This window comes from Galleria mellonella, unplaced genomic scaffold (genome assembly GCF_026898425.1).
Source record: "Galleria mellonella isolate WM207_F2 unplaced genomic scaffold, CSIRO_AGI_GalMel_v1 utg35, whole genome shotgun sequence".
Classification (NCBI taxonomy): domain Eukaryota; kingdom Metazoa; phylum Arthropoda; class Insecta; order Lepidoptera; family Pyralidae; genus Galleria; species Galleria mellonella.
The window spans coordinates 2072131-2086104 of NW_026442082.1; the positions used below are offsets into that span (position 1 = coordinate 2072131).

At 32.2% G+C, this 13974-nt stretch overlaps 1 protein-coding gene across 2 annotated transcripts in view; it reads right to left on the minus strand.

Annotated features, from left to right (window-relative positions):
• LOC113514516 (uncharacterized) overlaps positions 1-13974 on the minus strand; it is a 50842-nt gene that overhangs the window by 22542 nt on the left and 14326 nt on the right. For both annotated transcript variants that reach the window (XM_026898606.3, XM_052896895.1), the window contains one exon: positions 3286-4044. In XM_026898606.3, the coding sequence (XP_026754407.2) occupies positions 3286-3814 (529 nt within the window). In that variant the 5' untranslated portion in view covers positions 3815-4044. The remainder of the gene's footprint in view (positions 1-3285; positions 4045-13974) is intronic.

Sequence of the window (13974 nt, forward strand, 5' to 3'; positions counted from 1 at the left end):
TCCCAGACCATATCCTTGATCTCCCTATACGACATGACACCTAGTGTTTCTTTTATCTGTCCCATGTAGTTATTCCTCGGTTTTCCTCTTCCTCTTTTCCGCTTATGTCATAAACAAGTAATTTTTTTTTGACTGTCTTGATTAAGGAATGCGTATTGTTTTATTGAAAATAAAAACTAAAAATGTAGACTTAACAATTTACAAACACATCGCTTCGGGTTGCTTCCAGTCATTCCTAATTAGGTCACAATTTCACAAAATGGTTAGCACAAGAAAGCGCACGCATATGAATAAATTAACATTGCTAAACAATAGTCAATTCCTTAACATTCTTGTCACAATACCGAGGTGTCATATTGAACGTAACCATTATAGTGAGACCTCTGGTTTCACTACATTACTTTCCTGACGAAGGTCTGACATATTTCTTTGCTACTTTCTTCTGAAAAGGTCCGGTCATGTAAAATGGCTGTTAAATTTATTTGTTAAGCTATCGCTGCATAATATTATAATATTTATTACTTACTGTATCCTGATGCTTTATGAACATTTAAATAAATAAGAATACATGTCCGTTTTAATCCATTGATGCTCTTTTCTACTATGTGCTTGCTTGAACTCTTGTAGAGTTAAGCTCGCCTTTGTACATTTACTTTCCACTGCCATATTTCTCTATGTATTACTGGCGACCACTCCCGGCTACCCAAGGATAGGTATAATTTCCAAAAATAATCCGTAGCCTATGTCACTTAGTGATAATATAGCATTCGAACGGTGAAAGAATTTTTGACACAGGGGGCAAACGAGCATGCGGCTCACCTGATGGTAAGTAATTACCGCCGCCCATGGTCACCCACAACACCAACGGCATTGCAGGTGTGCTGCCGGCCTTTTAAAAGGGAATATGCTCTTTTCTTGAAGGTTATGTTGAAGTATCGGTTCGGAAATACTGCTGCTGGAAACTGGTTACAATAGTATTGTGGTTTTATTTTTTAATGGATGATAATGGAATGGTAACCCCGTGTGCCCTAAAGAGATATGCTGGCGAGGCACCAGTGAGTGATGATAGATGAGAATGAAAAGGCAGGTCAGTTAGCTCATCGTGATAAATACACCTAAAGTTCAGCACGATGGTTTCCAGGGGGGACCACGTGGGGGTCGGTCTGACAGGATATATTGTTACCAATAGGACCGCTATTTCACATTGCTAATAATTCTATAGTCAGTAGTATTGGGTTAATGCGTTACAAACAAAAATATAAATCTTTCCTCTTTCTAATATTAGTAGAGATTTACAATCAAGTACAAAGAAATAAATAAAGATTCGATTGTTTGTTTGTAATGGATAACCTCAAAAACTACTTAACTGTTTTTAAAAATTCTTTCATGTGTTGAAAACTACATTATCCGTGAGTAATATAGGCTATATATTATTCGTGTAAATTCTATCTACCCGTGTAAAAACGGGCCTGATCGCTAGTAAAAATATAACATAAATTTATTGAATACACTACAGTAGTAGTATAAAAGTAGGCTAACAGGATTTTGTAACTAACAAAAAATATTAACAGATTTGATTTAAAAAAAAAATAGAATTGGTAGTATTTGATGTCACAACTAAACAGAATGCCACTTGATTTGTTTTTCAAATGGCTGTTCATGCGAAAGACATGAAAGTGGATGAAACAAGGGAAGTAGACAACGAGAGATTTTTGTCATGCAGATTTCAGTACCTACCCCGTAATCATTACTTGAAGATAGATATACTCGTAGGCGTCATTTAAAAAAAATATACTACCTACATATTAGTTTGAATTAATTTCATTGTTCAAACTATATATATATATATATATATTATAGTACATTTATAATTTTTATAACAGGGATGATATTAATAATTCAAATTTCCCTGTTATAACGGACATTGAACTTTATGAATATACATAAAGTAACTTATTTCCTAAAAGAGAATAATAACAATAATTATAAAAGTACTTTAACGAAACCCATTTTTTTATATTTCTATTTTAACTAACAAGATATGTAACTCTGTGTCTAAAAATTGCTAAATTATTAGGAAACAACTATAGTATTTTTATTAACTTATTTGGACGTTTAATTGATAAGCAAATTCGTAAATGTCGGTCAGATTCGAGTACATGACCTATAAAGGTTTATAAGATGAGAAATAAATTATTAAGACATGGTATTAAACTATACAACAATCCAATTTCTCATCGTCAGACCTTGATGAAAGGGCAATCATTTTGTTATTTTCTCATAACTGCATAAATGACTTGCTAGTTTAGAAAAAGAAAAAAAAAAACACGTTCACTATAGCGATGCGTATTAGTAATAAAGTTCAAAGTGTATTTAATATTGACCTGCTTTCTTTAAAAGCCGAGTATTTCTGATAATTATTATAATGCACATCTTTCTCCCTTTTAGTACAGACGGGTACAGATTAGTCAAATTAGTCGAAAGTCGTTTCACCTTCTTCATTTTATCATAATTTAAAATATTTTAAAAAATATTCAAATTATTGTATTCTTATGTATATTTAAAATAAAATTAATCCAGCGATAAGGCCTCTTTAGATCATTTTAAAAAAATGTAATTTGGTTTTGGACAAATATTAATTATTTGTCGAATTTATCTTATTAGTATTAACCAAAAGTGGTCAGTAAAGGATTGCTTTAACCATAAGACCATCTTTTGTACCTTTATGTGTATATTTCAATCTGTAGTTTATGCTATATTTACTGTATTTCACTTGAATTGTTTATATGCCATTGTTCATTTTTATGTTTCTGGTGCAATAAACAGTAAGATAAATAAATAAATAAATAAATAGTAGAATGTTTTCTAGTAGAATTTTCCAGAGATGCACCAATAACGGATGAACTAAAATAAAATAAACTTCAATGATGTGACCATATAATGAGAAAGGATGATAACTTCTTGATAAAAACTGTAATGAATTTCCTCACGAACCGTTATGGGGAAACGAAGACCTCCAGATACATGGGGTGGTCCAATATCGAGAAGGAGATGAAAGCACCTAACTTTTATAACAACCCAGGACTGTCCTGGCGCCACTGTACAAGAAGACACGACCCCTAATTGTGCTGAGATTAGGAGTTGGAAGAAGAATTAAAAGTATTACATGAAACACTTGTGTTATATAAATTGATATAAATAATAAATAAATAAATAAAGACGGCAACCATATTAGTAATAAGTGTGTAATTAAAATCTTATAGCAACAAAAAATGATAACCTTACCTGATTCTTCTTCATCGTCAATTTCATTTTCTTCATCAAAAGACCTTCCAATGTTATCCGACTCTTCTTTGTTCCCAGTGAGGTAGATCATATTAGCTTCTTTACTATATTTATTTATATCAACCTTATTTTTCTCGAAACACACACCACCACCTAAATTTATATCACCGGCGTAATTAAGTTTATGATCTATATACGAATAGAAGTTCTTCTGCAAACAAATCACTGTTGGATTCACTGTACACTTATTTAAAATATCGTCCCACAACATATTACCAGTTCTAAATGTCCCATTTCTGTACACATCACCGAAGAAATTTCCAGAAATAGCTTTAATTATCTTCACTCTTTTACCTATATCTATTTCGGCTGCTCTAGGATTGTCTTCTGTTTTATTTTGACTACATTTAATGTATTCTACATTAACAGCTAATATTAAAACTAATATTTTGGTTAGATCTACAAGTCTTATAGATTTTCCTCGCCTACATATTAGGCGAGATTTCGAGTGTGCAGTTATTCTAGCCATAGTGTAAGCATCACTGTCAAAAACAATAGGTTAACTTTGTTTATATATTTTTTACAATGCTCACAAAGGGCACACTTGTCATTGTAAATATTAATTCCATTCTTTTCGTTTCGCAGTTTTGAATTTTAATTTTCGAAAGTGACTTGAACTTTGGGCATATTGTTTGTTTTCTGTTGCTGTCTCTCAAATAATTACATTCACATCTGAAAGAATTTCTTCTTGTAACTCATCTGTAACAAAAGAGAAATTTTGTTAATAACATTGGCGGGAATAATGATCAACTTAGCATAATTTGGATTCGTGACATTACAAAGACCGGTAAGGTAATACCTAATAGGTGAATGAAGAAGTAGACTGTTGCAAATTAGGAAATAACAGATTGTTAGCAAAATAAGTACAGTTATACTTAAATTTGCTTAGAAATAATAAGATCGTTTAAGTATTAAATAAGAAGATATCCTCTTAATTTGTACAATTAAATTTTATTGCATTCTTAAATAAATTATGACGGTATTATGCTAAAATGTTTCAATTAAAGTCTTAAAATACGGTCGATGAGTTCTTAAAATATAATGAGCACCGAATAAGAGAACAAATCGAACCGATTATGATTTTTTAAAATCATTTTTAGTAATAAATTATATGGATGGATGGACAATTTTTTGCAACACATTTAATAATTGAAGAAAAATATGCCACGAAGGCTCTCAGAGATAATGATTGCCCAAATGCATTTACAGTACATTTTTACAAGAAGAATTAATATCCTTGACAATATCTCTTGATATGGTGAAACCATTCTTGTTCTCACTTACTATAGATGATTCAATATTTAAGGTAAATTAAATAAACCGAATTAATTGAATCTATAAATCGAGCACCAAAAATCTCTAATGTCAACAGCATTTTATAGAAATTTCTAGAAAGAAGTGTCATAAACACTGAACACTATGTTGTAAATATCAACACACAGCGACTAATTACCATCAGTAACATAATGAATTATACACTAGACGGAATTGCTACACGTACCGTTTCGAAAGTGACATTCTGGCATTCTTTTTTAGAAAAAAAAATCGCGTGACAACGCAAAAGAATAACCAACAAAATGCTCGTGTTTAAATTACTTGTCACGCTAATTAACGTTCCGAAGAAGATTGATTTTGAAATCGAAATAATGTTAACGTTAAGTGTTTTAGGTTCGGTAGTCTGATGAATAATCAATAAATTAAGATAATAAACTAATAATAATAATATAAAGTTAATAAAAAAACTTGATCCTATTATTATATTAATAAAATTACTATGTTATTATAATTATGCCACATATTTTTTACCAAATCTGCTCTTCATATGCTTTCTGTTTTAAGCTAATGGTTAGCTTGTAGAGAATGCCATATGGCATTAAGCTCACCACCTGTACAAAGTTTTATTGTGTAATAAAGAATAAATAAAATAAATAAATATTTTCTTCATAATTGAAATGGAATAATCATGACAGAAAATACTATCAGTTGTAAATGGGATTATTGAAATAAGTTTAAAATTGGTACAATAAAAATAAATAAATAAATAAACTTCCTCCTTTTTCAAGTAGCTTAAAAACTTTAATATAATTTTGCCATATCTGTGTGGTACAGCATCATAATTTTTGCATCTTATGTATAATTTTCATAAAAAATTACAAAAAGCGTAACACTACGAATAATTATTCGTAACCTAAAACACTATAATAAAATGAGTATTGTTAAAGAAACAATAGTAAAATTTTTTTTTTCGGCTTTTTTTCAAACTACATTTTTGTCTATATTTGATTAAAAATCGCTAACGATTGTAAAATTTCTTCACTTTTAGTAAAATATAAATTACTTATGTCTAACGATTACAATTTAAAAGTAAAAGTTAAAGACATTTTTCAAAAAAAAAAAAAAACAATATGTATATTACTAACTTTCATGAAAAAAGAATGCATTTACATTACATTTACATAAATGTTGATTTATTCTGTTACTCATTATGTTTTTTTTTTTTATAAAACTGTATGTTCAAATAGAAGTTTAGATATAAAAATATAAGTAAACATGTCTATTATTTGTTTTCGAAATATTATTGACAATAGGAAATAAGGAAAAGTTTATTTGTTGTTCGACGTTTTTAAAATTTTAGATACCGCTCCTCTGTTATTAACATATTTTATTAGTACCTACGATAATCCGTTATTGTGCTAAAATTAATAAACAAACAAAATTACTTTCACCTTTTTTTTTTTCAGAAAAAAATCGCAATAATGTGTCAATACGAGTATTCATGTAAATGGAATGAATAACAAATTTGCTTCGCTACAAGAATAGACATTTGAATGACAAACGTGCATAGTACGGGCTTTTTAATGACATAGTACATTTAAATAAATATATGTATACTTATTATTATTATATGACCGTGTGGTCCCGGTATAGAATAGACCACCCCTTCCGTTCCCGTGGGTGTCGTAAGAGGCGATTATGGGAAGGCGAAGGACGAGCAACAGCGTCCTTCTTAAAACATCTCTAAAGCCTGACTGCGGTTGCTAATTCGCCTGCCAAGCGTGGCAACTACTGAAAAGCCTCCAAGGGGAAGGCTTATGTTCAGCAGTGGACAGTTAAAGGTTGTTTTTTAAGTTAGACCATCAGGAACACATTTGTGCCGACTGTATCCAGTTTGGAGTAAGTCTTTGAGTAACGCCGGAATGAATAAACAGATTAGCAAAATTTCTAAAAATAATTGTTTTGAATTCTATTGCTCTTATTAAGACCCCTCATATAAAATTTTCTCAAGGGATGGAAGGAATTGTTAGTAATAGAGTCGAACTGTCCCCTTGTTTTTTTTAATGGATGGTAATAGAATTGTAACCTCGCCTGTGCTAATGGTATACGCTAGCGGTGCACCAGTGAGGGATGATAGGTGAAAATGAAAATGCAGGTCTGTTAGCCCACCGTAATGAATACACCTGGAATTCAGCACAATGGTTCCCAGGGGGATCACGTAGAGGTGACCGTCCCCTTGTTAGCAATATACTCTATTAGGTCGACCTACAAGTGCTTCTCCCTGGAAACTATCGTGATTAATGTTGAATTCGTCACGATGGGCCAACTGACCTACTTCATCCTCACCTATCATACCTCACTGGTGTTCCGCCAGCATATACCGATAGTGCAGGTGGCGTTACTATTTAATTTTCACTCATTAATTTATTTATTTAATACAAAATTCCACAGCTCTTAAAAATAACTTACACGCTAAGTGTTACAAATACAGCGGATTTATCTCTTAAAGAATTTCTTCCAGCCAACCTTGAGAATCTGAAAGGAAAAAGTTTTTTTTTTTTTTTTTTTTTTTTTTTCTGAATGTGTTTGCTGTTGGCCGTGTGTGGCCTTTACAGCTTCACCGGACGCGAATGCAGGGGCGAGTGCTGATGGCACTCCAAATAACGGATTCCAATTATATAAACGATAATTGTAATTATAAAGAAAGGTAGACGAGTTAAAGTGGATGTATGTAAGTAATGTAAATCTATGTATGAAAGAAACTACAACAATGAGTGTCAATAAAGTCAGATTAATTAATATATAAATTAAATAAAATCTATGTTGCTGCAGTTCAGACATCCACAGCAATGATTAAGTAATACAGTTCCATGGTAAATAATTGTAAAGAGGTATAGATGTATGAGTGGGTAGGGTAGTGTTAAACAAAAAATATTATTAATTAATATTTTAAACATTGGAAATGGCATGTTTACATTTGTAAAATACGAAACAAAATCAGCATGTTTCTCGGACTCGCGACAGTAATGTGTCTGACCACATGACCGGACCGGGTCTCTGTGACCGACAGACACACTTATGGCAACACTTTTATAATAAAAATGACACTAGTTTTCCTTTAAGATAAAACTAAACCGGTTATACACCGAAGGGTATAAACTGGTAGATCTAGTTTGACATGTTACATATCTTTATAGGTCTATAATTACTAGTATGTGTGTATATTGTTATTATTTCACTTGTATAATTATTTTAATAATATTTTATTATTATTAATATTATGAAAGTGAAAGTTCGTTTGTTTTTTTCCTTATTTTATTATATATATGCTTTTGTACATTCACTTTTATTATAGATATTAGATTATACTCGTTATACAAACGTACACAAACGGATTTATCTCTTAAAAGAATTTCTTCCAGCCAACCTTGAGAATCTGAAAGGAGAAAGTAGCTATAGGTTCATTAATATTTGTTTATTTGTCTCTCTCCTCTCCGTTTTACTATCTCAAGTAATTGTCACGCAATTTGATATACGTAATATTTGGGCGGAAGGACAAGCTACTGTTTTCAAGCTTTTATTTAAATTGCTTTTAATATGTCCTTCAAAATTTGCAATGCATTTACTACTCGTATTTACCAGAGGAAGACTTTGTACAAAACTTGTTTGCTGAGTCCTCAGAAATAGCAACGCATCGGGGGTATCATGGGCGAAACAGTATACTCTGTTATGTCCATGGTACTGCTCATGTCTACAGGCGACGGTTACCACTTTTCATCAGGTGGACCGTCAGCTTGTTTGCCATTCTACTCGTAAATTGCATAAATAAAAAATAATTGCCAGCATTTATTTGTGCTGAAATTTTATACACTTGTGCAGTTCGGTGACAATACAATATTATGGTATTACCGAGCTGGTCTGATGATAAAGGATCTAATGATTAATGGCCAAAGGAATTAGTAATGATATATCTGTCAGCTATGTGCTCGTTTGATTTGTATTGACAATTGTGTTCCAAAACTAACTTCAGTTGTGGCAAAACTAGTAGCATTGATTTAAAAATTAAACTATCGAATTATATATGATAAAATTTCTATGTTACCAATTTGTAAGTATATTTTTTTAGATAAAAAAAAAAGAATTTTCCAAATGGGTTTACAACTGACGAAGTTTGTGTAACGGGATTTTTTTTTTTAAGATTTTTGTTTATTTATTCATTAGTACATATATGTGTGCACGGCGGACATAATGCTAAAAGCATTCTTTCCCAGTCAACCATAGGGAAGTCAGAATACTCAAATGCGGTACTGGTAATAATTGATATACATACATACTAAACTTTCCATATATAAATAAATATATATAAATAACAAATATACATACATGTTTAATACTTTATAATCCTTTTTTATACTACTGAGGTGGCAAAAAAGCATACGGCTCAATCCAATTTAGCGAAATTTTTCTAATAAGAGTCTTTAATGCTATATTTAGCAGAAAATGAAAAAAAGATGTTATGTTGTAATAGAAAGTTAAGCAATTTTATATTACTGTTACTCGTTTTATGTAATACCAGCAATTAGCACTTGTGGAATATATTTTATAGCTTCATTAATTACACGCCATGCACCACGTTATGTTTCTTTTCAAGTTTTATGAGTATATTATATTATATAAAAAAAAATCTAAAACTGTTTAGATAATTTAATTCAATAATACATCCTAGATGTGTGGTCCCAGTATAGAACAGGCCACCCCTTCCTTTCTTGTAGGTGCCGTAATAGGTGTCTAAGAAAACTCAATGATGAAGAAATGGGCAGCAGAGTTACTTTTAAAACATCAAAGACTACGGTCGCCAACTCGCCTGCCAAGCGTGGCAACTACTGGAAAACGCCCCTAAGGGAGAGACATGTTCAGCAGTGGACAGTCAAAGACTGATGTGATGACGATGATATGAAGAATACACCTAAAGTTTTATAAGAAGCATACCTTAGAATTTCGTTTTCATTACTGTTCCTACTACATAATTTTTAAAATACTGGTATGTAGTTGCTCTATATAACAATAAAAAGTAATATTTTGTTATACAAAAACACGACTGACTAGACAAAGAACAGACCATTGTTAAAAAACATGTAACCAGTGTCATTCTGAACGATATAAGGATTCTACTAATATTTTTTTATGTAACTTAGAATGTCAAAGAAACTGACGGCCCACCTATGGAAACTGTTAAACGTCGCTTATAGAAATGAACAATATCGTGAACATAACAGAGTCTATTGTGTCACGCATGACATCCTTCATGCGTTGTCATTCCTGAGGACTAAGGCACTATTCCTTTGTTCAGGTCTTTACTTGTATACATCGATGTAATCAAATAGTTGAATAAAAATACTCACATACATGAAACCTAAAAAAGTATTAAGCTCTTTTTATGGACAGTCGTGTAATTATGATAATTGTTTATACTTCTTTTTATACTATTGAATAGCAAATTAACAGACGGCCGCTCAATGGAAAGTAGTACCACCATACTTAGATGCTGACTAAATGAACATCGTGATATCATGTGATATAATGTTGCTACATAATTTTATAACTTAGTAATTTATAAGTATTCTTAGTTTATGCCTTGTTATTGCCGTGTTTCAACCGTGAAGCAGTTGTGTTTGCATGGCTGTGTTTCGGTATGAAGGGTGGGATATGGCGTGAATTTACAGAGTACAGAGGAATAACACCTGAGTCCTCAGAAATGGCAACGCATGGGGGGTATCATGGGCGAAACAGTATACTCTGTTATGTCCATGGTACTGCTCATGTTTATAGGCAACGGTTACCACTTTCCATCAGGTGGGCCGTCAGCTTATTTGTCATTCTAAATCGTATAAAAAAAAACGTTGGTAGTTCGAGGTATGTAGGAGGCATGGGTAATATGGATACCCATTTTGATATCTATATATTGGGTTCCGCTTCCGCTTCACGGTAGAAACACGAATGGGACAGAGGTACACAATGACCACGCCATATTCATACCTGTATATTTTTTAGATTTCAACAAGAATATTATGCTCTCATCAATAGATCATAAACTCGTCTATGCATATGAAATTAATTGTATTACGATTCGTATGAAACAGCAATTTTAACCCCCCAGTTCTATGATATTAGACACAGCGTCCGATAAAATGCGAGCCGCCATCCGTTCCGCTTTCCAGAGATGGCGCGTGCGGCCACCGCCGAGATTCTCGTGATCACAAAGATATAGCGCTGCGAGATAATTATTTATTAAGATATTAATATTTTTAAGTGACTTCTCAAAACGACTTCTCAGCTTATCTGAATATTTTGGTGTGTCTATGTTATGCACGATAAATACGCTAGAAGTATTCACTTCTTTTAATAATTTTTCCTGCAATTAATTTAGATTAGTTTGGTATTAGTGTAATTAGTACTATATTTTTGCGATTTTGTATTAGTCACATATTTTTTTTTTACGTATATTCATATCAAAATAATATAAATAATAATTATATGAGAATTCGAAAAATATCTTTTTGCTACTTGTTATCTTTTTTTAAATACCGCAGACTTTTTTATATACTTTAAATTTTTATTATAAAAAAAATATGCTTTACATTTTTAATAACATACCCCTGTCGTGCTATTATGAGCCCTCGAAAAGGAAATAAATTTTACAGATATGTAAGCAACAAGAAATATTTATTTTCGATAAAGTATAAGATTTGCCGTGTGGTCTAGGTACGAGTATCGGCCACCCTTTACTTTCTCGTAGGTGTCATAGGAGGCTATTAGGCAACTTAATGTTCAAAATGGATGACGCGTCCTTCTTAAAACACCACCAAAGGCTAACTGCGATTGCCAACTCGTCTACTAAGAGTGGCAACTATTGGCTAAACTTCCCTTATGAAGAAGGCATGATAACGGCTGATATGATGATCGTAATATATATAGTAACATTGGTAACTAAGAAATATTATAAGCGACCTCTATTGGCCATACACGCCTCTTTTAATAAAATGTAACCCATGTTACATGCTGATAATCTAGGTTTCTAAGCGTGAAAGAATTTTTTAAATATATTAAATATTTTTTAAGTCAATTACAAACATTTGGTTTTTTAATCAAATCTTTTCTTTTATTCTCGTAATATTAGATTTTTTTTATACAACTTAGAATGGCAAACAAGCTGACGGCCCACCTGATGGAAAATGGTAACCGTCGCCTATAGACATGAATGTCACATGAGCAGTACCATGGACCTAACAGAGTATACTGTTTCGCCCATGATACTCCCCATGCGTTGCCATTCCTGAGGACTCAGGTGTTATTCCTCTGTACCCAGTAAATTCGCGCCATATCCCACCCTTCAAACCGAAACACAGCCATGCAAACACAACTGCTTCACGGTTGAAACACGAATGGGAAGAGATACCCAAGTAATCGACTTTTGTACAAAGTCTCCCTCTGGTTAGATTAAAAGATACTGAGAATTCCCACGGTAAAGATAAATATAGTTTCTATACTGATACTCGTACAGTTACGGAACTTGTTTCTAAACAATTTTCTAAACTTGCATTTTCTTGGCTTATTAATACTTTTAATTATTTTCATTTACTTTTTTTATGTCGCTTCTAGATAATGTAATTCCGTATAATCAAGAGACCGATCGACTTTTGATTTCGAGAGCATACTTAATAATATTAATAGTGAAATTATTTGCACTGTTGTACGTACATATGTCCGCTATAAAATGTTGTAATTCTATAACACGGTTACGCATCAGAGGTCATGAGTAAACAGTAGAATATGAATAGGAATTTAGTTCTTTATATTGTGGTAATATTAAGTATTACACTTATGCAGATAGCAAAATTTTAGCACTTCGAATTTTTTTAATTTCAATCAGTAGTTACTGTTAATTATAATCAACCATCATTTATTGACATGAGAAATGCTGCTATCAAGATATATAAATAAAAAAGTTGTTTACGAGAGACTTTGTAGAAGAGTTATTTGCATGGGTACGTTTTACCCTATTTATGTGTCTACTGTAAGGCTTGAACTTGCATATCTGTTCTTCAATTGGAAGGATAGAATATGGAAGTAAATTTACAGAATAAGATGGCATAATAGTTCTCAGGCATGAGGTAACATGAGTTAGCAGAAAATGTAAATTGTTATACAAAGTTTTTGGCGTTAGCTACATTTGAACTTATGAACTTTGCGGTCTATACACACGATAATCTGGGTTATTATAGCATAATATTATTTTTTGCCGTCTAATCCCGAGACAGAATGTGCCACCCCATCTTTTCCCATAGGTGTCGTAAGAAGACGACTAAAGGATCTTAATGAGCAAGGGAAACTTGATTATTTATTTATAATGGAGTACCAAGGAATAACTATATAGGACAGATAAAAGAAACACTAGGTGTCATGTCGTATGGGGAGGTCAAGGATATGGCCTGGGATAGAACTGGCTGCAAGAAGATGAATGAATTAGTTGCACCGACAAGAGGAAACTCTTAAATGAAAAGAAGAAGATTTATAATGGATAAAGTTTAAAATTACTTAACCTATTTAAAAAAATTCTTTCACCCATAAAAAGCTACATTATTATCGAATAATATAGGCTACATCTTTCTACTACATATCTACCCGTGCGAAGTCGGGTTGGATCGATAGTAATACTATATAGTTAATAGATTTTTTCTGTAGACATTAATATACTTATTGGGGGGCAAAGGGATTGTTAGTAATGGAGATTGAGAAACCCATTGCTAACAATATACCCAACCAGGTCGACCTCCTCGCGGTTCTCCCTGGAAACTATCATGGTTAATTCCTGATGAATTTATCATGATAGGCTAACTGGCCTGTTTTCATTCTCATCTATCACCCTTCACTGGTGCTCCGCCAGCGTATCCCGTTAGCGCAGGCGGGGTTACCAAACCATTTTTACCCATAAAAAAAAAAAACTTATAGAATCAATATACATAGATAAGGTTTTAAGTAAAAGTTATTTGTCGTTAATACAGGCACAAACAAATTGTGCAAGCAACACCACTTTCTCTAGGAAAACCGTTATTCATACACGGATGCGTTTCATAAAATCTACGTAGACACAATATATTACTCATTCATTTTATATTTATACATCTGTAATTTTGGAGTTCTGTGGATGATAATGAAATAAATAGAATAGCCTCTCTATACTCATTAGTTTGTCAGTCTATTTGCGTCATATCTAATACAATAATAATACTGGTAGCGTCATATATTTTGTAGTTCATTCGTCACATTTTAGGATTTTGTACCTCCAAAGGAAAA